The 25185-nt window shown below is 45.7% G+C and overlaps 1 protein-coding gene across 2 annotated transcripts in view; it reads left to right on the forward strand.

Moving 5' to 3' along the window:
- GRM7 (glutamate metabotropic receptor 7) overlaps positions 1 to 25185 on the forward strand; it is a 212985-nt gene that overhangs the window by 103116 nt on the left and 84684 nt on the right. For both annotated transcript variants that reach the window (XM_065749588.1, XM_065749589.1), the window contains exons 3-4: positions 3013 to 3154; positions 3939 to 4093. In XM_065749588.1, the coding sequence (XP_065605660.1) occupies positions 3013 to 3154; positions 3939 to 4093 (297 nt within the window). The remainder of the gene's footprint in view (positions 1 to 3012; positions 3155 to 3938; positions 4094 to 25185) is intronic.

Genomic DNA, 25185 nt, shown 5'->3' on the forward strand with positions numbered 1-25185 from the left:
AGTACAGAGGAAATTTGGTTATAAGAACCTCAAATCCATCAGTTTTGCGAACTTGAACAGGAGGAAAGAGAGTTTTTCTCCTCTGTTTGAGTTATGGTGCTTTTCCCAAGAATGGATATATGGAGAGGGCACTGATGGGATAATCACTGCCCACCCTTTCACCTATGGCTCAGTTCTCGCAGTGTGATGGAGGGGTAGGCACCAGCTGCATGGGCTCTATGTCTGTGTGCTGGGGCAGCAAGACAAGCACGTTGTCTGCTGAGCACTGTCTCATCTAAACTATAGTTCAGATCTCCTTTATGCCTCTCTAGCACACGTTACCTTAACGGTGGAGCCTACATTTGGATGCAGAATGCCAGTCTCTGCTTGCCTTTCCTGCTGGACTGCCCTACACGCCAACAGCTCAGGGAAGGCTGGGGTACCCAGAGCCTGTGAATTAACAGCTGAAATAACTGTTATTGTAACAAGAGTGCAGGATGAGAAGACAAAAACTTATTCTCTGTGTCATTTGGACAACATGCTGCCAACGCCTGAGCATCCTTTGCTGCTGAGGAGAGAGAAGTGGCACGTGCCCCTGCCTGCAGGAGAAGCCTGTGAGCTGGCACAGCAGGCACAGCCTGCAGTGGTGATGGGGCTGATGAGCATGTACTTGAGTGTCAGAGCTGCCCGGCGTAGGCTTGAGCAAAGCAAAGCAAATAAAGAGAGTAATACATCTTGACCCATTCCGGTGAGTTGGAGCACGTATTAGTCAATCTGTAATAGTGTCACTTTCCTGGAAGAGACACTGGCAATTTAAAATCAGGATATCCATCAGTGTGTCTGCATTGTGTCAGCTGGGCCTCGTTCCTCTTCCCTCTCACTTTCTGCCTTTTGTATTTGCCCATGATAGGCCTTGTGTTGCTTTAAGCCTTGTTTGCTCCTCATGTTGCTCCAGAGGTGCCTGGATAAGGCTGTCCCCTGGTTCTTGTACAAGTCTCCCCTTCAGGTTCCCTTAGCAGCTGAGCTTGAACAGTGGCAGTGCTACCATACTGTAAAACGATGCATTTTGGGTTTAATCATTGACTTAAGCTCAAGGAGGGAAGGTTTAGATTGGATATCAAAGGGAAGTTCTTCATGGAGAGTGGTGAGGTGCTGGCACAGCCTGACTAGAGGGGCTATGGAGGCCCCTTCCCTGGAGGTGTTCAAGACCAGGTTGGATGGAGCTGTGGCCACACCAGTCTAGTGCCAGATCTGGAGGTCGGTGGCCCTGCCTGTGGCAGGGGGGCCGGGACTCAGTGATCCTCCAAGACATCTGCCATTTATCCAGAATTCCTGCTGACCTGTAGCAAGGAAACCAGGAGCTGACTTTCCCCAGGTAGCATAAACTCTTTGACGTAAAAAAGACCCAAAGCCATCCCTCCCGGTTTCCACACTTTCTCCATCCTAGTTCCACACACACAAGAATTACATACTTCCAATCTGTACATTGCATTTGGGGCTTTTTATTCTCACTATAGAGAGTCTGGCCACAGCTGTCCCTGTCCGGAGATGCTCAGTTCAGCTGTAATCACTATCGACCATAATCAGATTTTTGGCTTCTCCATCCAGGCTGCAGAGATTGCATGACCCACACAAGAGGTGCAATTATTGTCAGGAGGGGTTGCTGAGCCAGCAGCCTTGCCAACTGTTTCAGCCCTTCATTTCACGAACCTAAATCATGTAGGTGTCAATTACTCAGTATTAGATACTGCGTTTTTATAATAGTTTTATAACCAGAATGTATCACCTGCATATATATTTTGGTTTTTACTTTGTCCATCAAATGCAAAGATTATATAACGAGGGTATAGACCACTGCTCCTCACTGCTCAGTTCTGCTGTGCTTCAGCTCTCTGCCTCATTGCTGCTGCTCCTCCATCACTGCTCACTGCTGCCTCATCAGTGCAGTGCCATACCTGGGCAGAAGCAACTGCAGGCATTCTTCCATCCTGGTTTAGAAGTCCTGATTGGTTCGGTACTGCGAAATCAGCAGATGAGGGGGATTTCATTCCACGTCTCTTTGCAAGTGCCTGTTGTTGGGAGCTGCGTGCCATCCTGCTGAGAGCTTGCTTTCTCTGAATGAAAGCAGTAGAGAGCTGTGGGGGATCAGAAGTGCCCGAGCAGCAGTCCCACCCAGCATGCCAAACCCTCAGGTCTCAGTGCTGCAAAATGAATGCTCTGCTGTGTCAAAGCAGGAGGCGCTGAAAGGACAGCATAGGGGGAGTGCAGCCATTTCCATGTGCTAAATCTTGGCCCTTGGTAGCAGCGTGTGATTTAGTGCTTGTTTTCCTATGCAGGCACTCCTCCTCTTGCATCCTGTCCTATAGTCTGTATTTCTTCATTCGACTGTTCTTTCAAATCTGCAGTTTTTTAAAGCATACCATTAAATAGCTCCTTTATCCTGATGGCTTTTAATTAATTCATCCCGATTTCAGATTCTTACTGTGCACCTCTAAAACTATTAATTAACACACTGTGCAGTATACTGAGAAAGTTGTTATCTAAGATGCCAGAGAAGATGAAAGTGTTTATTGCTGAGAAACAAAATAATAAAGGCAAAAGTGTGACTGCGTCTGCCACCATATCATGGGGGATGTGATTTTTATTTTTTTTAATTGTTTTTTTTCCCAACTGGGCTGAGTGACTGTAACGTGTGAGATGTGTTAAGCCAAGTGTTCCTTTGGCACCGATGTATTTGTTGCTAATTTTGATTGAGACTCACCTTCTCAACGCTACCTGTGTGTCTGTGAGATGTCCAGCTCGCAGTGCTCTATCTTGAGGCAGCTCCGTTTGGCAGTGGATGTTTCAGTGAGTATGGATTTTCATGACCAAGCTTTCCTTTGCCAACACTTCAGTTCCTTTGTTGTTCCTGTTCCAAATAAGCTGCTTCGGTGGAAGTATTTCCTCCCAGGCTGCCCCTCAAGTCTGTGTGCATCTCCTACTCCCTTTCCCGTGCTCCCTGCTGACCGAGCCCTTCTCTTCTTTGTTCCACAGGTGGGCTCTGCATCGCTCAGTCCCTGAAGATCCCCCAGGATCGCAAGGACAAGACCATCGACTTTGATAAAATCATCAAGCAGCTTCTAGAAACTCCCAATGCCAGGGCCATCGTCATTTTTGCCAACGATGAGGATATAAAGTAAGGATGGCTGAGGGGACTCATTCATTTGTGCATGGTAGCCATGCAGAAAACAGAAAGCAAGTAAGAAAACAGATAACAAAGTGGGAATGCCTGTTGGTAGGAGCTGTGTGGGGGTGTGGGGTTTACCATTGGCCTCACTGGGCTCACAATGCTGCCTGGCTCTTTTGGCACCCCGGGTCATGCATTGCTCCGTGGGGAGCAGGGAGCGATGGGCTGTGAGGGATGAAGGTCTAAAGGCTTTTCCTGTCATAGAATGACTCAAGTTTAATGGCAGACCTGAGCTTACCTCTCAGAGACATTAAGAAAATGCCCCTCTCTCCAAACTCATATCACAACGTGTAATTCCTTAATTCAGAGCGTATTTGGTGAGAGACAGTGGTTACCAGTGATAAAATGGCTTGGATGCTCGTGTTACTCAGATACCACTTCCCCTTAAAATTATGTACAGAGCGTGACTTACTTCTAACTTAAGACTTTTAAACGAACCTGACGTTCTGATGGCACTGGGAGGTGCTGAGAGGCTTGGTTCTGCAGAGTGAGGCTCGAGAAGTTGGGATAAAATTCCAGTGAAATCAGTGGGATTTCATTCTTAGGATATTGAATGGCTTAAAAGGAAGATTCAATCTTTGCTGCTCAGATCACGGCACGACAACATTTCCAGGTTCTGCTGGTTACAGAAATGCATTCTCTGTTCATTCTGCGATCACCACGCACCGTTTTTTACCGAGCAGTCATGCACTGAAATGAAACTAACTCGTGAACAAAATGTCCTCTTCCACAGGCAAATCCTGGCAGCCGCCAAGAGGGCCGACCAAGTGGGGCACTTCCTGTGGGTGGGCTCGGACACGTGGGGCTCCAAGGTGAGCCCACTGCTGCAGCAGGAGGACGTGGCCGAGGGGGCCATCACCATCCTGCCCAAGCGAGCGACCATCGAGGGTAAGAGTCCTCTGCTGACCTTCTCTCACCGTTTCTCTCCTCCTTTCTTGTTTCCTGAAAACGGGCGGCATAAAATCGATCACCCGCGTTTGTTTCTTGGATGTGTGGTGGTTGGTTTTTTTTTGGATAACTGTGTCTGGATGTGCTCATATTGAAGAAGTATGAAATACACTGAGCTGGTCTTTGTCCCCTGGAATAATCCTGAATTGTGTTCCTCGTCTGAAAACGATATGCTGTTTCTGCAGCTGAAAAGCTACCGGCGTTTGTCCATGTCACCTTAAAGAAAGTAAACCCAAATGATCATAATGTATCGTGTGTGTAAGTGGGATGTGAAAATGCACTCACTTCCATACCCCCTCTGAAGCAGTGGGTAGGCTCTGTACTGAGGAGGTAAAAATTCATGCTCAAGCCAGCAGTTTCCTTTACTTAGCTTAACTCGTATTTTATTCCAATCAAGTGCTATATGTATTTATTTATATTTCTTGTTTACTTTACATATCAATGTATTTGTGCATGTGCATGCATCTATAAAGATTATGTAGCACTTCTGTTACAGATTTCCTCCTTCCTCAGCATTTCTCTTCTCCCTGAAGTCTGTGTCTGCTCCTTCCTTAATTTGCTGTCCCCTCCATAGAGATGCTTAACTATGCAGACAGCTTCCTCTGGGCAAACCAAGCCTGCTGATTAGAGTCCATGTTCTCCTTGACATGAAAAGAAGAATTCTTCATAGAAACAGAGTAAAGAGAACAAACTCCTCTGTTGTGTGTGGTACGAGAGCCCTTGCATGTGTTGCACACACAAAAATGGGCTTTGGTGTCTTTGCTCAGGGGGAAAGCAAATGTTTGCATTCGTTTTTTACTGTGTGTACGCTACCACCTCATTAGTTATTCTTCTCAGGTCTATAATATTAAATTTTTAAACCCTAGAGGCATTTTTACATGTTATTTCTCCATAAATACGTAAAGTTGGTAGAGAATGAAGTGGCTTGTTTCTGAAAAACACAGCATTTTCATAATCTTTTCATACTGTTTGCATTCACCCCTGAGGGTTTCTGACAGAAAATCTAGAAGTCTGCCAACAGAGCACGCAGGAAAAAGAAACTTTCCACATTTGTTTGTTTTAAAATATTCTCCTTCTGTGTTACATATTAAACACTTTGGACGTAATGGAGTTTTCTTTAGGAAATAATACGTTACAGTGACACTCTGAAGGGATTCAGGTATGGAAAGTGGGATGAGTAACAGTTAGAAATATCAGCACGTTTAGTGCCTTGCAAGATATATGTCCCCTGAGCCTGTATGTAGCTCACCCCTGACTGTATCAGGCTTTTGCCTAAAAATCAGCTCGTGGCATTCTGCACTTGCAGCCACACAGACTGCACAATTACTGGAGTTTGTGAGGCTTGAATTATATTTCACCTCTCTATATAATTGTGTCCCTTCTTCCACAGTCCCTGCCGTGCAGGCACATACATATTTTGAGGTCCATGAGCTGCATGTCACGTTCCAGAAAGGGGAAAACTGTCCGCCAAAGGTTGGTGCCATGCTGGGTGTGAGGAGAGGGACAGAGCACAGTGTCCTAGAGCTGCAGTTCCAATGTCAGTAGCAAATGATTCCTGCACGCTCTGTGGCCACTAGAAAGGTTCAGGCTGGTTCTTACCTTTTCCAATTTTGTTCATCCATCCCTAATTACCATCTGTATTTGCCATCTGCTTAGCCCTGTTAGGGGGAAGAGAAAAGGGATGGTTATGAGCACAGAGTGCATTCCTCCTCTCCTGTGCAGTCATTCTCATACTGTCCTTCTCCAGCATAACCCTCAAGCCTGCCCTGCTGAGTGCTCCTCTTGATGTGAAGCAGTTTTCCAGACTTCAGTGTTTCTCCTTTCGAACCAATTCCATTTCTGTTTCGTTCCCCATGAGAAGCATCCATTGAAATCAGTTACTTACCAGAAGCAGGGAATCCTCAGGTGTTAGCACTTCTTTGCTTAGTGAGGCTGTTACCCATATGGATTATTTTCCTTTCTTGCATTCAGGCTGCTGCATGTTGTTTTGTTTTTCTTTGTCGTAGTAATTTCGTTTGGCGTTGAATCCAAGAGAACTGGGAACAGAGATTTTAACGCTGTTCTTTTATCATCCAGCAATGAACATCTGCTACTAAAATTTAGTAACGTATTTCTATGGGAGAAAAAGAAATGAAATAAGAAGCCTTGACTTTCCCTATAAATTGATGGAAACAAACTAAATTAGCAGAACGGAACTCAATTTGCCCCGAAGGAGGATATGCTGAGCTGTGCCCAGCCTGGCAGGCTCCTCTTCCTGCAGTACTGCCGACAGTGTGGCTCAGGGCTGCAGGCACCACGAGGCACCAGCTGCCTTCCACCACGCCTGGTGAGCACCTCTGTGATGGGGATGAGTGAGGGGGTTGCCCTTATTTTGCTTCTCAAGAGCATTTCCCTTTTGCTTGGTCCGATCAACCATTGTGTTAAACACGATTTGTAATATGCTGGGAAAATAATTCCCAGCCAGCTTTGTTGGGAGCAAACAGCAGTGCAGCTTTCCCTTCTAGAAAATAGCATACCTTGATATTGAATAAGTGACACTGCCGACCTCTTCTCACACTTCAGGGAAAAATGCAAGTCTAATAGGCCAGGAAAAGTTAAATTGCATTGAAAATTAATGTGCCAGCATGTTGAAGTGTACATGGGAGCTTTGGATTCTCAGATTTTTGACATTTCAAGAGCTGCTGAGCACAAAAATCGTCAGCTGTAATGGTCAGTTTACAGAAAAGGACATTTTTTTTACCAACACTCCCCCTGCTGTGGTTCTTGGGTGCAGAACACAGACGTGAAGCATGCAGTGCCAGGCCCCAGACGTGTGGTTCTTTGTCTACATGCTTGATGTCACCCTTGGGACAGCATTTTTGCCACGGCCCCATGGGGTGATTGAGGAAATCATTACATGAACTGAATTTGTTCCTCTCAAGTCAGTCTTAATATAGCCCGATTGTCTTTGTTGTAATTATGCTGAAGGGACAAAGTTGCATCTTATTTGCATAGTAGATGGTGAGCCAGAGGAAGTGCAAACTTAAATAGTAATCACTGCACAGAAACTTGTGTGTTTGAAACAAACTCCATGGCCAACTTCAACCAGGCATCAACTTCAGGGAACCAAGCAGGGGGTGTGTGCTATAGGAACAACCATCACAGCAGGTCTACTCTGGTTATTGCTGCTTTAAAATACTCCCAGGAAAAGGCATTCATGGTGTGTCCTCCTGCTGTTATAAAACATCAGCCTAGCCCAGGAGCTGTAAGCACACGGCAGCACTGCATGCAGAAAGGTTCTGGTGGGGAGTTTCAGTTGTGTCTCACCCCGAGCAGCCTGTGCCATCACTGTGGAAAGGTATAGTGTAACCACAGAGCAGATATTGGTGTTGGCATGTAGAAAGAAGACACTTCAATTGGAAGACAAATGATTGTTTTTTAATAATCAAATTTGAATTTTCAAATTTGAATGGGATGAGCTCCTCTATAATCATTATAACACTGGCACAGGCTGCACAGAGAGGTGGTGGAGTCCCTCTGAAGACGTTCAAGCCCGCCTGGATGCCTACCTGTGCAACCTGGGCTAGGGAGCTGCTTTGGCAGGGGGGTTGGACTCGATGACCTCTAGAGGTCCCTTCCAACCCCTACAGTTCCGTGGTTATTGTTATATTCATTTCACAGTAATATAGAGATGATGAACATCTGTGGCTCTGAATGCACGTGACATTAAAAAAAAAATGCAATGGGAAAAAAAAAAGGACCTGCAGAGCATCTTTCCTCTCCAAAAAGCATCTGGCACAGGTTTACCTCAGGAAGCCTTTCCTTCATCCTCGGGCTCAGCAGAAGTGTGAGCTGTGCACGCGGGGAGGTTCCCGTGTCAGCCCAGTGCAGAGCAGTGGACGTGTTGCTGCTGCTCCCAGGAGTTGGGGCCGCTTCGAAGCAGTGATGGCATCAGGATGGTGGTTAAATGGGAGACGTTGAGGCGAGGATAACGAGCTCCCAGAAGTTCCATCGCTATAGGGGAAATGGAAGCACAGCGGAAAATGAGAAGGCTGAGATTTCCAAACGCAAGTGTTTTGCACTTGCAGTTCAGCTGAGCTCCTTGCCTTCAGACTAGCAAATTGCTGTGTTGGTTTTCTTCTCTCTAGGCAGTGATGGACTAAGAGAGCGTTGTTCATTTGGCCTATTTTTCATTCCAAGCCCCGGAAGCATTGTAGGCTGTTCAGAGCAGCGAGAAACAAACAGTGGCAATGCTCCCTGCACCCCCGTGGCCCACCCCACCATCCCAGCAGCAGAGCTCCCAAAGTGATGAACTGCAACCCCAGTTCTTTGTAGATTGAAATGAACCTCATCCACGCTAATATTTTTTAATCACAAAGTGACCTTCTGGTATTCTGCTGCCACTTTGCTTCTTCATTTTTCAGTAGGTTTAATACATTTTAGAGCATTTCCTCCTCTCGTTATCACCTCTATACCCAAATCTAATTATCCTTGTTAACTGCCCCAGGCAGCTGTCTTTATTACACCATATATGTGTATATAAGAGATATCACGATGGCCCTCTGATTAAAGATGATAAAACTTCTGGCCCAGACATCAATTAAAGTTCTCCCTAGCAGGCAGCTTCAAAGTCAAGAGAGTTCCTAAATTCTGTCCCCAGAGAAAAAGCAGTTCTTTCTGCCAGTGATAAGAAAGTGTCCGTGCCACGAGGGAAGGAAAATCCCCATCCTTCTGAAGGAGATTTGTGCAGTATTTGCTGAATTAGATTGGAGAAGGCTGTTAGATGCATCTACAGGCAGATATTTAAGTCAGAGGACTGGAGTGATAGTGATGGTCTCAGGTTGCAGAATGATGATCTTTCCTCCCCTTTCCCATCTTTTCTTCAAGCCTAAGCAATATCCACACTTCTGATTTTAAATTTGCTGGCACCAGTCTTTAGTATCCATTAAGATTAAATCTGGCTCATTAGAGCCCATGAGCAGCATGACAGAGGAGCGGAGAGCACAGAGAACAGTTGGAGCAGGAACAGTCAGGATCTTGGTTTGGCATTTGGAACGTATTTCTGTGGCTGCTCTGAAAGTAATGCCTCCTGTGTGGTGATGCTGGCCCACAACATCAGAGGCGGATGGTGGTGGTGCAGCAGTAGAGGTTGAACCTTCCCAGCAGTATGCCATTCCACTTTGTTGCCGTGCAGCTGATGGCAGCAGAGGGGCAGTCTGACAGAATGGTGTCTATGGAAGTGTGTATGAAGCAGAGGGGTGGAACTGGGTTCCTATATGTGGAAAAAATTGCAGCCATTGACATTCATCCACACGGAGTGGACGTTGGCACAGTGAGGGGTGGCTGATGCATTTCAGCAGTGGTGACAGTGGCAGCAGTCACCTCCAGCGATGCACACGGTTACAGATGCGGTGTGCAGGCTCTTGTTTGTGACTGGTGAAAAGGCACGGCTAATGGTGGTTGGTACATCAGAAAATATTGTGGTGGAGCTGAGGCTTTTCTCTGTCAAACAGTGTTCTCGTGCTCTTTGTAACCATCGTGTTTTCTGCGGAGATAAATTTGGAGGCATTACTTTTGGAGCAAGGTAACGTCACTTACTTTGAAGGTCTGCTGGAATGATTTGCCTATAGGGGAAAAAAAGGGCTCATGGCCTGAGGTCGGAATTTGATGCAACCGAGCGGTGACATTCAGCCAGATTTGAGATAAATGATTCAGTTCCAGTGAGCGTGGGGTGCGGCCGAGGTCTGCAGAATCACGAAGCACTCAGCTCTGAGGTTAACGAAATTCAGCATGAGAAACTGCACAGCTATTTGAGAAAAAAAACCCAGAAGCATTGCAAATGCTGTAAACCAATGCAAAACTGTTCTTGAGTCTTTCAGTTGCTTGTCTTCCAAAAAGATGGCGAACCACGCTTTCGGTGGTTTAGTTTCTATTCCCCGAACAAGCTGTTTTGCTTCTTTTTTTTGTTTGAGCAGTGTTATATGGAGAAAAAAAAAGACAAAACAACACTGAAAGAATAGTGATTAAGAAAAAGAAAACAAACAACAGAATGAAGCCACCCCTCTCTGGGAGCGGCACTCCGTTTTGGACAAGTTGATCTGCATTCTTCCTGTGGGTAAATTGCATTGAGCAGCTTTGGAATTAAAAATGCTGAGGGAACTCTGTGTTCAGATGTACGAGGGGAGTAAAGTCAGGGGTGCACCATCTGTTAAGGTGGGTTTCTTATTTCATCCAGTGCAGTTTGTCAGATGGATACGTCCAGTGGCACTGCGGGTCCCTTCTGACAATCATCTTGGCTGGCCAAGTGCAGCTGAAGGAAGAATTTACCCTTCTGTTCTTCTGTATCAATCACTCAGCTCTTAAAGCCATTTGGTCTGCAAACCTGTTGAGAATGCATCTTTCCCAGTGCTGATGAAGCCATTAATTGGATTTAAATTAGTTCTGCAGATACCTGGGAGCCCAAGACACGGGCAGCTGTGAGAAGTTTATTGCGTATCGATCTGAGAGTGGTGGAAAGTCACTTCAGGAGGCAGGATCAGGTGTGGTTCCTCTGACTGAGTGCTGGGTGTCACCGCCTCTGCCCTGTGCTGACTTACAGAGCAGAGCACGTTGTGCCAGGACAGCCAGCATCACCCACCCCGGCTGGGGACAGGAACCGTCTTCGTGGCTCATTGGCAGGAACAGAAGCTCCCCCAGCCCTGCCAGACGTGGGCTGTGATTTGGGCATCTCCTGACCTGGTCCAGCTGTGGCTCACTGTGCAGATGCGTGTGCTGCTCCCTTAACTCTGCTCAGTGCATTTCTCCCAGGGCTCGCGTTGATGTTTTCCCTTCGGTGTTCACGTTTAGCTGTTATTTCAGGACACTGGAGGCTGTGTGGGTGGTTGTGCTGAGAAGCGCATGCGTACACACCGGGGTGGTTGACACTGTAAGAAGAGAGCATTCATAGGACCAAACTGTGGAGCTGCTGATGGCTGTTCAGGTTTGTTGTGGGCAGTCTTTATTCTGAATCAGTCTGGTCTGCACCTCCTAAGACCAGTGTTCCCCAGGTGATCCAGGGATGAAGCTATCTGTTGGACAGGGTATTTCCATCCAGAAGGAAAGCATTTTGTTTTCAGAAGCCTGCTGTTACCACGTGTCAGCTCCTGGTCAGCCTGTGCTGGTAGGGACGTCTGGGCACTAATGGGGACCTGCCATTAGAGAGGGCACACAGGATGCACTTGGTGCCCCAGAGCTGACAGCTCTGTGCTGCCTGCAGCACTTCTGCAAGGACTCAGAGCTGCGGGCTGACCCACAGCCACCCCATCTCTGTGGAACCAGTGCACGGCCAGCACACAAGGCAAATGCTTCTTGTTCAGCCCCCCCAAGTGTACCATTAGGAAACCCTGGTTGTTGTTCTTTTTTTTTTTCCTAGTGCTGTTAGTCCCCACTGTCACGCAGAGTTTCATTTGTTTGAATTCATTTTCCATCTGTTAGTAAAAACTGACAGGATTTCCAGGATCTGTAGCATATATAGAAAGACTTAGCAGCCAAAGTTCCACTTTCTTTGTCCCAGGCAGGGCTGTTAGGTAATGCCAAATGGTAAAGAGCAATCTTGAAAGTGTGCAAGAGGCTTTTCCCATGATCTAAAAACAAATTTCATGATCTCAAAGCCAGGCAAGGATTCAGTAAGTCATTGCTTCATGTCAGTCACTGCAGGAAGTGGTTTCCTTTTGCGTGCGATGTCATTCTCTGGGTCTGGCAGTGAGCGGTGCTCAATTAGACCTTTTTTATTGATGCTTGATTTGCAGGGAGGAAGAATCCCAGCTTGGCTTGGCTGAGCCATTTCAAACCACTTCAGAAATACAGAAGAAGCTCAGGCTGATCTGAAATGCCCAGCCCTTCTCTGAGGGGTGTGCTGTGGGGCTGGAGCTCAGGGGATCTCAGTGCACATACACGGGGGAGTCCCTCCTGAGCTGCTGAGCAGAGCTGGCTCGTGGGAAGTATAGAAAGTAATGTTTTCATGTGTCATTCTCTTCAGGCATAGAAACTGAAGTCAAAAAAGATTTTGTCACCTTCTCCCACTCGCTCAGAGCAGTATGGCACTGGTACCGTGCCAGGCACGGCGTTCACGTTGTGGCTGCCTCTGCAACTCAGCGCCAGCAGGGCAGGGAGCTGAGATGGGGCACCAGTGCTGTGCTAGGAGCACGAGCAGCCTCGCAGCAGAAACAAAGGAGCAGGAGGGAAAATAATATTAGCAGAACATTCCTTTCACCATTCATATTTAACGTATTTTTTTTTCTAGTAAAGAAAGAATTGAAGAATTGCAAGAGCATTCTGAAATAAACTGTCTCTGTTTTAGGCAAAAATAGCCATACATCTAGTTTTGAAAGTGCCACTCTGCAGGAGGGCTGGGAACCACAGGCTGTTCTTAATGGCACAGCTCATTTTTCATCTCTGATGTTCGGCTTTGGCAAAGCAGGAAGGAGCTGAGCACAGTGTGTAGCATTCCCAGCCCAGCACCTGATGGGCTGCCCGTTCCTGCTGCCAGTCAGAGGACATCAAGGATGCCACTTGTTGGATCAGAAGCACTGCTGGTTTCTCCCAGTGCCAGTTCCCACGTGTGATGAGTTTGGTCTCAAGAAAGAACTCCAAGGAGGGAACTTTGAGATTAGGTCCACAGGCCTGGCTTTATTTTCCTTCGCAGTTATCACACTGTTTTAATTTAGGAAGCTTCAGACACTGAAATTGGGGGCAGTGAAAGGCAGAATACAAATACAATCTGCTTGTGCCATAAGGTGATGGGAAGAAATAAAAGGTTCCGTCATCGCTCGTTTCTACAAGGGTTATTTTTTGCAACAAGAAATTAAAATAACTTAATATATTAGGAAAGAAAATGAAAGAAACCATCTCCCCTCACCTCCCCCTCCCCCTTCCCCACCATCTGCTAAGCAAATACCAGTGCAGCCCATTGGAGGAGCATCTGTGCACCAAGAGGCGGCAGCAGAAGGCTCCCATGGGTCCTGAGCTGTGCAGGCACAAGGCAGGGCAGGTCCCTTGGGACAGCAAGGAGGAGCTGGGTCGCACCGTGCCAACACTTTTGGTGGCCCTCGGGCACCCCACATCTTGCTGTGGTCTTTGCAGGGCCATGTCTCCTTCCTCACCCCCTGCCCGGCAGGTGCAAGGCAAGCACATGTCTTTGGTGCTCCTCGCTTCTGCTGCTTTAGCAACCCACGTGTTTCACCAGAACGTCCAATAATTAGGTGTGATTCAGCCCTGTGAACTGCACCCTCTAACGCATCATTTCATACATTCATGATTTCATACATGTCAGTGTTTCTTTACCTTTTGTTACCAGCTCTTCTCTTACTCTTTGCAGATGATAATGAGTATGAATTTCCACTTTGGGTTCAGCTTGTCATACTGAAAGCAGAAGTTCCTTAATTCTCACAGGACTTTTCTTCCCTATGCCATTTCTGACCATAACTACAGCCCAATGAAAGTCTCCCTCGAGGCCACTTCCAATTAGTCTCTCACACGTCCTCTGACTCATTTTTTCATCCTCTTTATTAGCAAGCCTGCAAATAAATACCACTTCACAATAAATCAAGGAAAGCAAAAATAAAAATGTTTGAGCTTTTTATGAGAGCAAAATGCAAATACAGTATTTATGTTTGCAAGTGGCAAATGAATCTGCTTACATTATACATTACAAATATATTCACTGTATGCATTATGTGTTTGCTGGTGCCTGCATAACCATCTATCTTTTCCTGCACGAGCATCTGTGGATGATGTGGGGGTGTGGAGCACGCAGGGTCTGTGCTGGGTGCAGCTCCTCCGTTCCTCTTTAGAAAGAAATCCTCAACGTGGTCACGTGTTCTTGCTTTTAGGATAAGGGAACTGGAGTCAGAAGATGGTTGATTTTTTTCTCCCGGTAAGGACAGATAAACACAAACTTTTTGTCTCATAATTGAAATATAATTGCAGGGTGATGAATAATTATCCATTGATGAGAGCAGAACGTCCCTCTGTGCAGTCTGAGGTCATACTGCCTTGGAAAAGTAGATCTATCTTTGGTTGGATCCAGGAGCAGACCGTCTAGAAAGTATCCCGTTTTCACATTCCCACTGCAGCCATGCTCCTGCTGTTCCCAGTTTCTCTCCTAACATCTTCCCAATAATGCTGATTCAGGAACACACACAGAGTGCCAAGAGCCCCCACGTGCAGCCGCTGTCAAGCTGTCAAGCTTTTAGCACCTGTAGTCCTTCCTTCCCATTAACTAAGTCAGGCCACAGTTAATGATGAGATTAATCACAAAAGCTATTTAATAGAGGAAGGCCGTGGAAATTGATTGTTTCTTCTTCAACATACAAAAACGTGGAAAACCGTAAGAAAAGTCAAAGTCCCACAGTACTCAGTTCTGCCTGCAGTTCAGCAGTAGCTCGCTGGGCTTGGTCCTGGTACAGCTCATCTTCCAAAAGTGAACTGCAGGAGGATTTGTGAAAAAATGAGGCAAGGGAGTGGCCTCACACTGGTCATTATTACTGAAAAGAGAAAGGTGTTGCTTCCATTGCTCATTAATTGCTTGTGAATGTTTGAGCCTAATTAGAGTCAGTGTTTTGCTATTACGCTGATGATATTCACCTGCAGTAGCTACTCTTCAATATATTCTCCCTGTGCTTCAGCAGAAACGTTTTGCTTCTCTGTGCTGAGCAGTGCAGCGAGATTCTTGCCCTCCTCCCTAAGTGAAGTGATGCATAGATGAGCATCTTCAAGATGGTAAGCTCTCACATGAGGTTCTGTGAACTGAACTTGTGTTTTTCTTTCCTTTTTCCCCCTCTTATTTCTTTCTTGAAATAGGAAGCCCTTTCCCCCTTTGTTGTTGAGCTTAGCCTGTGTTTCTGCCTTTAATTCCTACTTTGCGTGATCCAAGCTTCCAAAGAAAAATATTTTGGTACGTAATGCCAAGAGTTGCTAGTAACACCTGAAAGCTATTGAGATCCCTTCTGTTCCCCAGTGTAGGTGTGCTGGGACAGCTCTGCAGGCTTTGCTGCTAAAGGCCTTCGTGTAGAAGGAGCCCCTTGGTTCTGTGGGTTGGTCTGTGGGCTCTCAATGCTCATGGCTCCCTGCTGGTCACGTTTTGGTGCTGTGAGCAAGTGGCGTGGGCAGCAGCAACGTGATTGGTGAGTCTTGGATGGAAAGGTGGTGGCGATGGTTTTGGCATGTTGATATATCAAGTCATAATGCACAATGGAATCATGGAATTGTAGGGTTGGAAGGGGCCTCTGGAGATCGTGTAGTCCAACCTCCTGCTAAAGCAGGTGCCCTAGAGTGGGTTATCAGCATAAAGGGAGTGAAGTCACAGAGCTGGCTGTGGCTGCAGGGTTGGCAGTGGCTGTTCGTGAAGGCATACTGGGGCTGGCAATGGCTTCTGCAGTCTTCCAGCTGCAGTGAACAGTAGCTTAAACCGAGTCTCTGCCTCTCCATAGAGATGCAGGTCTTGTTTGTTTTCTTTCCCTTAAAGGTTTTTGTTACTGGACAGGCTCCAGTCTGCGTGAAGCTCCTTAACACCAAGGTAGCACTGAGAAGCAGGCATCCTTTGTTATGGTGCTGGATGCCTAGGGAATCACTTCACCTATCCTGCATATCCAGGAGCTAAAGCACACAGATACGTGCATTCAACACGTGTGAGCATTCATCCATTTTCCCCACAGTGCCCACCTGTACGCGCTAAAATCAAATACCACTTGTGTTAATGCAGGGATTCTGCGTGGGGTCTTTGGTGGTCGTGAGGTGCCATCTGGCCAAGAGTTTGTGTGCTCAGTAGGTCAGGTCCCATATTTGGTCAAGAAATTGTTTACAGAAAATCTGAGTTTCTAATTATCATGTCTACCTTGTTGTAGAGTCCATATTACATACCCTAGCGGGGTGCAGTGTACCTCCCCTCATCTTATGCCACACTGAGACTCTGCTTTTAGGCTCCAGATGTCCTTGTGTAGAAACAGCCTTCCCTAGAGTACATCTGTTTGCTGAGAACTCTGAACTAATTGATGAAGCAATGCACAAAGCAATCATATCCAGCCAACAATCACTACAGAAGCTGAGAATTTCCCTTTGTTTGATTAAATGTTTGGGTTTTACTCCACTGCAGATAGGAGGCGAAGGAGCTGTGTTGGTTGGGAGGGCCCCTCTGCATGTGGTGGATGCAAAACAGGTTGACATCAGCTCAGAGGAGCTCTGAGCTCACATCCTGAAGGTGGCTGTGTTTCAGGCCCTCTGTTTTGCCTTGTACTCTAAGTGAGCTGGCTAGTGCAAACTTTCATACACTGGGTGAAGTGCAGAGTCTAACACAATACTGCCGCAGTTTATTCTGTGCAAGTAAATTGGTGCACTTTATTTTAAAAAAATCTAAATCATACCTGAATTCATTCATTAATGCCTCCTGAGAATTTAAATGATGTTTTTAGCTTTGGCAATGATTTAAAATGCTGATGTGTCAGTCCCTAAGGAGAGAATACTTGTCTCGAGTATTGCCACTTGAAATTTTGGGAAGCCACACAGATGTTCATCTCCTCATTATGGAAATAATGTATTTGGTTAATGTGTTGGTATGAAGAGAGGGGAATACAAATTATCTTGCAACTTGAGAGCCATTTAAAAGTTCCCTTCTGTTCAGATTGCCTTATTCATCTCTGCAAAGGCATTTCTGCTGGGAGAGATCCTGCAGTCTCTGCTCGGCAGGGTCACGGCCCTGCTGCCCCGTGTCCCACAGCTCTGCTCTCCCTGGTGTTCCCTGCTGGTTTGGTGAGGGCTGCGAGCTGTTTGTTGGCCCTGTATCAGTCAGAGGAATTGCTCCTGTAGGATGTGGATCTTCTCTGGTCTGTGTGTGGTTCCTCAGAGACAAGGCTGGCGTTTCTGAGTGCTGCCTGCTGGCTTCTGACTGGAAAAATGGGAAAACTAAAGCCATGACCTCAGTGTGTTGTAGCCATTATTTCTATCAAAAATTGAAAGCACAGAACTGTAAAAATCTTTACAAAGAAAATTGACTACTGCAGCCAAAACCATGACAGGGTGGGGGTAGCCCTGTGACAGGGAGGGGAGGGGAGGAAAAAGGCGGCAGAGAGGTATCAAAGGATGAGGATGAGGTGCCTAGAGGATATTCTGCTCCTGGAATATTTAAATAGAAGTGGATAGCTTTCTTCTTTTCCCTAAAATATTCTTGGTGTTTCAACTACAAGTGACTGGGGGCTACGCAAGAGTTCCTGGGGGGGACTGCATCCTCTGGCTGCAGAAATCTGGATTATTTTTATGTCTGTCCTTTCACATGTCAGTCTGAGCACTTGTTTTTGATAGCACCTTGCAGTTCGACGTGACTGATGTGCACAGCTGGAGCGAATGCTGCAACTGTGTTAGCAGCATCAGCTGAGGAGGCTGTAGAGAAGGAGGGGTAGCTGCTGCTGTGCTGTTCCCATCCTTGCATGCTCTAGCTGGATGGAATTATTAAACCCTGATTACAAGGAAGAAGTCAGTTGTCAAAATCAAGGAAGCAAATATTTTTTTTTCTTAAAGACTTTTCTCCTCCTCCCTCTCCATCCCCCCCCGCAAAAAAAGTGCAATGGAGATCTCAGGTAATACCTTCTCAGGGATATTGTCTCGAGTGTAACTTGAAAGTAAGATTGCTAGCATATGTAGTAGTTGAAAGCATGACCTGACTGCAGTGCACAGTCACCTGTGCCCAAACCCCAGGTGAGCCCTGCTGTGCTGGGACCTGCTGCCATGCCTGCTCTCACACCCACTCTGTAAGTGGCATTCCTGCAGGGAAAGAAAGGTACCATGTTAAGCAGCAATCCGAAGGAATGCTGTTACTTTTATCCTGCTGCTGTTACCATGTCAACAGTTTAAAAAAAAAAAAGAAGAAAAAGCAGCAGCTCTTCGTGTCTGGTTCGTCTGCACGGGACTGTGCACACGGGTGTTTGAGGATGCACAAACAGATTGGCATGGAGGGTGGTTATTGCTGTCAGTGTGGTAACCCCAGCTACGTATACACATGCAGCTGGGGGAATGGACTTGGTGTTGAAGGAACTGGACACGTTGCACATGGGCTGTGTGTGGCAAGCAGTGAGTGCATGCCTCAGCCCTGGCAGCACGGCTGCTCTGCGAGGGGACGTTTGGGACTGTGCCTCAGAGTGCTGGGAAATTACTCCTCCGTGTACACATCGTGTTCACAGTTTACTCTGGTTGCTGCATCATCACGTGGAGAGATGTCTGTACTTCTGTCTGTGTCTTAAATGATGCAGGCAGATGACTGGAGTTTAAGTGCTTTTAAGGATGTGCAATGTGCATTTTGTCTGCTGCTGCTGTCCAAGGGAAGGATGCACTCCGACATGTTCTGCATTTAGACTTTGTTTCTCTCTGATTTCGCTGTTCTACATTATTAAAACGAAACAGGCCATCTGTGGAGCAGAGAGAAAGGGTGAGAAGGAAGAGCGAACCCAGAGAAGTGCTCGGAGGAAGGCAGTGATGCATACAAGGAGGATAGCTAGGTACTTAATTGCAAATAAAATATTGAAATAATAGCTCATACTTTGAGAGTAACTACCCGTAATAGGAAAGAGTGATCTGCTTTCTGCCCCGTGGCCTGACTTAGCTCTGCTTTGCTCCATGCCCTGCCTGAGCCCCTGTTTCACTCCATTGCAGTTTTGCTGCTGCCAGAGGAGATGGATGCAGAAGCTGATCTAGCTTCCAGCAGCAGAAAGCAGCTGATAATTTCAAGGCTGGCTATGGGAGTGAGAGGGGAAGAAGGCAATTGTGTTGTTGCCTTGCAATGTTGCTAGTAAAAAAAAAAAAAAGTGGTAGTAAAAAAATCTTCAGGTGGGAAGAAAAGAGAATACTTCCAGGATAAGGCCCTTGCAACACAAATATCCCATTTCTAACAAACGGGGGTAGCAGGATAAGGCACATTACTGAGAAATGTTCTACTTCTGGATATATTCTTAAAGCTATTAGGTTTTGCCTGAATCTGGTGAAAGTCTTTACAGCAGTTACAGATCCTCACTAGCAAGAGTGGGCTTGTGTGACTGCACACTCCACTTCATAAAAGAATTATTCTTTCCAGCAGCAGGATTCATTTGAATAAGAAGTAGAGTATTCAGCTGAAAGGAGAGCATGGTGTACATAAAGCAGCCCGGGTGAGTTACGCTGGTGTCAACTTAGAAAGTCCCTCTGTGGCTTAAAATGCAAAAATCTTTCACATTATGAAGTCTGCAGTTGTTAGGGGGAAGAGAGCACAAATTATCTTCATCTTCCACCCTGCAACAGCTCCTGCACTCTCTGAGGCATGGATTTGGGCTATTCCTTTTGATAAAGAAAACAATGGTTCCTTTGGGGTTAAAACACAATCTCCTGCTCCGGTAAGGGGATATTTGTGATGCCATCCCAAAGATTGTAGCAGCAAGGGATGGGGGCAGCTCTTTATTGTGTGTGTATCCGGAGCCTGCTGCAACAGGAAAAAGCTTGTTCTCAGCCGATACAGCAATAAAATCTACAATAGAAGAAATAAAGTTTAGAGGAAAATCCAACTCTTCTATTGATACAAATGGGAGCTTTGTGACGCTAAGAAGTGCCTGAAGGCCATAAAGTGTAGGATAATGAATGATAATATACTTGTGTGTTTAACCTTCCTACCACAGTGTGGCCTAGATGCCACCTGGGTCACGATCTCATTGCCAAGACAGCTGTATAACTTAATAAAAGTGATAACAATGATACTTAGCCAATATACATCTATTTCCATAACAGAATTTTTACAGCTTAAGCTCACAGGTTTGCCCTAGGCACTGTAAGCTGAATTTCCTTTGCCCATGATGTATGTAGTGCATAACAAAAACATTTCCAACGTACCCTTTGTCAGTGCTTCTGTCAGCAACTGTTTTAAACGATGCTTTGCTTTGCTTTTTTGTCATGAAGGAAGTTAACAGTCACTCTGTGTTATAGTCTTTTATTGAGGAGGTCAAGAAAATCTGTAAACTATCTCAACGGTTCCACAGTACTGTGTAGTATATGGCTTTGAGCAGCGTAATGAAGTCTGAAATAAGACTGCCTGCCTTAAAAATTGATCCTATCATTCCATATTTAATGTTTTTATCCTGGGTTTAATGTTAGTAAATTAAACCATTTTGGCTTGAAGTCTAAGGGGATGAGAAAACTGAGTAGCTGCTCTCAACTCCTGTGGCATCAGTAACCATAGGAAGTGGTGACTTTCTGTCTGGGTGAATAGAAGTTGTGTGGCTGGCCTTTATTAGTGCAAACATGCTTTGGAGAAAGTAGAGAAGAATAAAAATAACAAACTAATAAAAACAGCTCATGAAATTAGGTCAATCTGTTGTATTTGCTCACGGACCACGTGGTCTGAGAATGAAAACACTTCAGGCACAAGAGAGATGTGTTAGGTCAAACGCTCTGGTTTTATTATTTTCCTTATTAAATAACAACTGCCAATGACCTGACTGCCCTCGAAATCATTACTGATGCATGAAAGTAATGCTTCACAGCGTATAGCGATGATGTGGTAAACAAGAAGTGGCATAGAAGGCTTATTTAGGAATATCTTCTTCATCCACACTGATTGTACATTGCCAATATGGATGTTCCCAAACCAGCCTGCCCAGAATTCCTCTTCTGGGATGCTGGAAATCTCATTTGGCTGCTACTGGTTTCAGTGCAGCCAGTTTAGCATTGGTGCCTGGGCAGGACTGCTGTGGAGTGGGAGCAGCTCTCCCTGCTGCCCACTCTTTTCCTGTTGGTATTTGCCTCATGTTTTCCTCATGATAACTGCCTCATCTGTCATCTTGTCTTTTTTTTTCCCTTGCTCTCCTCCATGCCATAATGCAGTTGACCATGGAAAACCACATGGTTAGTCCTGGAGCCTGGTTTAGGCTCCGAAGCACGTATGATTCCCCTGGCCATCGCTGCCAGGGAAGTGAGCATTATGCTTCCAGGCAGAAAACGGGCAGCGTTTAACATCAGATGGAATGAGGGATGCAAGATTAATGTTAGGAATAAATCATTTGGGGATTCTTAGTGCAAGAAGTTAGCAAGCCTCATTTTCTGCTTGAGAACGAGCCACAGCTCTTGTCATTGCTGGCTCCTCGACGTGAGGGTATCTTTCTTCCTTAGCAGTGATCCCGGGCCTGGAGGACCTCAGAATTGTTTCTGGGAGCTGATGAGGAGGTTGGATCACTGTGAGCATTTCCTCAGGAGGGCTGCATGCTGTGCTGACGTTTTCATTTTGGCTGACTGACCATAAACAGCACAGAATAAAGCACTCAGATAGGGCTTGATATGCAGAGTCTAGTGTGCGATGAGACTCTCACCTTTTCCCTGTCTAAATTCCTATCCTGATAGAGAATGTGCCCTGCTAGCACCCTGCATGAAACAGGGAACGTGTGGATGGACTTTGTACGGTGTCAGTGAGGACAGCATCTCTGCCCCCACCTGGACACCCCCAGCAGAAGGCTGCCTGGGGATCTGGTCCTTTTCCCCTGCACCCACTCTCTTAAAAGCCCCATGTCTTCACTGTAGGATTAATTTACGTATTAATCCCCCAGGGTTAATACATAAACTCATTTGGTAGTATCATCTTTCTCTGTGTAAGAACAACAATTCAGTGAAATCACAGGGGTTTAAAGTAATAAGACTTGTTTTCATTTGTAAAATCTCGTAAAGCAACTATCTATATCTTAGAGATATTTGCTGAAAAAGTAATTTTCTTAAGTATGATATATGAGCAACAGTGGGAAATCGCTAAGTCTTGCCACACTTGAGTAATACTTGGCTGTGTTCAAAAGTAAGAAGCGATTACTCATACTTGTAGGTTTAAGCATTCAGCTTTTTTGGTGGGGTCATTCAGTTCCCTGAGCACCTGGATCCCAAACCCTCGCTCCTGTGTTCCGTGTTCAAGTTGTCTCATTGGCTTCAGTTCAAGAAGATTCAGCTTAAACACATGCTTAAAGTCTGTCCTCATTATAGAGAACGCATGTGCACGCATTCGATTTTAACAGTTTTTGAATAAGAATAATTCAAAGAAGTATGTGGGATGGGACGTGTGTTTAAGATGTCCTCTGATTCAAAGCCACAGACTCTGGTGGAACCGTCTGTGTTAATGGAACAGCTGCTTGGTACGTGGGAGGTGTGGGAATAGTGCTAAGGGACCCGAGGCAGCGTGTTTGTACATCTTTGAGGCAGTTCCACGTTTGGGCTTTTTCCAAGAATTAACAAATTACAGATCAGGCTGAATATAGCGAAGCGTTATCTAATCCTCAGTGACTTGAGAAACGGACTGTAGGGAACCTGCTTTAGTTTGGAGGATGGACTGGGTGATCCCCAGGCATCCTCTATGAGAGGTGGGAGCAGGGCTGAGAGAGGAAATTAGCGATATCTGCAGAGTTTCTAAGACAGGTGTTCCAGCGGCTCTATTTTGTATGTAACTGTACCATTTATAATTCCCATCTGAAGAAATTCAATCACTTTAATGTAATTAGCCAGAGCAGATGCATTGGTAATGTGATGTGCAAGATGTTGGAGTGCTAACAGGAGGAGATCTGTCAGATGGATGCCTAAGTGTGTGGTCCTGTAGGGTCAGGCTGGGTACCACGTGTTAGGGACCCGTGCCCAGTGGGGTCTTTGGGTGGTAGCTCAATAGTAATGGGTCACTTGAAATGGTCCCCAACCCAATATGTTGGGGAAAGTAAAGTTGATACTCCGTACTGACACACAAGTTGTCAGCCTACTTAAACAGGAAAAGCTGCTGTTTGTCATCATGGGCAGGGATGAGCTGCTGGAGTCCTAGCTAATAAATAAACTCATAGTAACTAAATCTGTATGGGTTATCTGAAAATAATTACATAGCACGTCTTTCCATAGTCTCACCATACTCTTACATTTAGGGATCAGAACACAGTAACACTCAACACAGACTGCTCTTCAGCAGAGAGCTAGGTCATAAAATTCATCCTGGGTTTCGTGATGTTTAATTCTAATCCGTGACAAGGCTGGTTGCAAGGCAGCATCACTGCCACCCTGGCAAATGATCAGCAAAGACTGAATGACAGAATATTTGGGTTTTGCTTACTTGTCAGCTATGCATCTAATGGGAAGCTCATAAATAGTAAGATTTTTGGACCGATCCTTTTTCCTCTTAATTGAGAAACTTCCTTTTCTTTCAGGTTCCTTATTAAAAATTGCTTTAAATTGTATTTGGTACAACTGTCCAAAAATAACAGTGGAGGAAAAATAAAACGAAATGGTGATGATTGCTCAAGTTACAGAGCAATGAGTGCAGTGCCTATCCAGTTCAGACCATGGGAATAATGTCTGTCTTAGCATTCTTGTGAATGATATGATACAGGGTGGGGAAAAGCCAACACAGAATAACCCACCCACACTCTAGGAGCAGCGGGACTTTACTGAGCATTCCAAACCAACCTGTAAATAAACTGAAGAGAGAAAATCTGATCCACAGTAAATGGGCAGTTTGGCTACGTTGGTGGGGATGGACAGGTTTGCCCTCGTTGATATGGATAAGGGGTTAAGTTTTGTCCCCTGGTGTAGTGTCCCCAGCTGTGTGTGTGCCTGTGCTTTGTGCAAAGGCTGCAAACGTGAGCGTGCTCCTGGCTGTGCTGCCATGGAGAAATTTCAGACTCCTCCTCTCGCCAGGTCCCAGCTACGTGGTACTTCAGTGGCAAGAACGAAGAGAAGGAGGATGCTTCATGCAGGTGATGCCTCCCAGAGGTCTCCTCCAGGTGCTTGGCTGTGTGGCAGAAGCAGTGCTACGATCTTCTGCGTGAGAAACAAGTTGGGTGCTGAGAGTTCCTTCACAGTCAGGAATGAACGGACGTTTGGCCTTACTGCTACTTAACCCTGACCCTCTGTCAGTCACTTGCCTTTTTTTTTGGCTTGGTCAATAGGAAATAATGATTAATAATGTTCAGTCTTTAATAGGGATCTATCTTCTTGAGAGTGGGGAGGGATCATTAAAAAATCGATGGGAATGTTATTATTTGTTATTAAATCTGTAAAGGTTTAGAGTAATTCTCGTGGAATTCTATTACAGTTTTATCAAGACATATTGATTTTATCTTATTAAGCTGTAGAGCACTTTTCACAGAGGTCACTTACTTTGGAACGTTGGCCAAGTATACTGTTTCTGTTTCCAAGATCTATTCATTGCGGGTTTTATGACCACAGATCTCCTTTAAAATGCTCTTTTAAGCAGTAATAAAATTAATGCATGCAGGTTTACAAGAAAGCAGGTTCAGCTGGTGTGTAACAGGGAAATTTAGGAAATAATCTTAGATTTTGGTTTCTGTCTAAGGAGTGTTTTCCTTAGGATGCTTCAGCTCAGAAGAGCAGAAATAGTGCTTTCCTTTCTAGAGGCACTGTGTAGAAATGAAGTGGCTGTAAGTTGTCCTTAACACAGCAGCTGTGGAAGGAGGACTGTGCTACTTGATTTCCTTAATAAGTTGGGAATCCTGGTTAGGAGCCTCGACTGGAACAAATACACAGCTGGAGAGGGTCTGAGGTCTTTGCCATCGCAGTTCTGCTCTTTTCCTGCAGTTTTGTCCAGTTTTACTCTGGAAGGTTTTCATTTCAAGGGCTAAGGGCTGGTCAGCAATATATGGAGGTGGCACACGTCTCCAGGGGAAGTTTGCAGTAACGCTTGAAGTCAACACTGCGACCTTCTGTCCCAGTTGGTTTTCTGCTCACTGGTTTCCATGAGTTGGTTGCAGTACTTGGGTGCTGGTCACCAGCAGGCAGCGTGGCGTGGAGCTGCCAGGGCGTGCTGCTCACTGCCTGAAGTTGTTCTGAAGCATTCTGGTGTGGGGTTTTTTTGTTTTTACAAAACGGACATATTTTCAAGCGTGGCTGTAGACAGCATTCAAACTGCTTTCAGCCTGGCTTTGTAAGACCCCTATATTTATTTCTTTGGAGTCAAAATGCATTATGTTTCATGAGCAGTAGGCTTTGGATGCAACTCATAAATGGTAGACTGAGAATTAGGAAAATGTGTTCTGGTT

This window comes from Cyrtonyx montezumae, unplaced genomic scaffold (genome assembly GCF_038088225.1).
Source record: "Cyrtonyx montezumae isolate F1298 unplaced genomic scaffold, pur_monq_1.0 scaffold_6, whole genome shotgun sequence".
In the NCBI taxonomy this organism is placed as follows: Eukaryota; Metazoa; Chordata; class Aves; order Galliformes; family Odontophoridae; genus Cyrtonyx; species Cyrtonyx montezumae.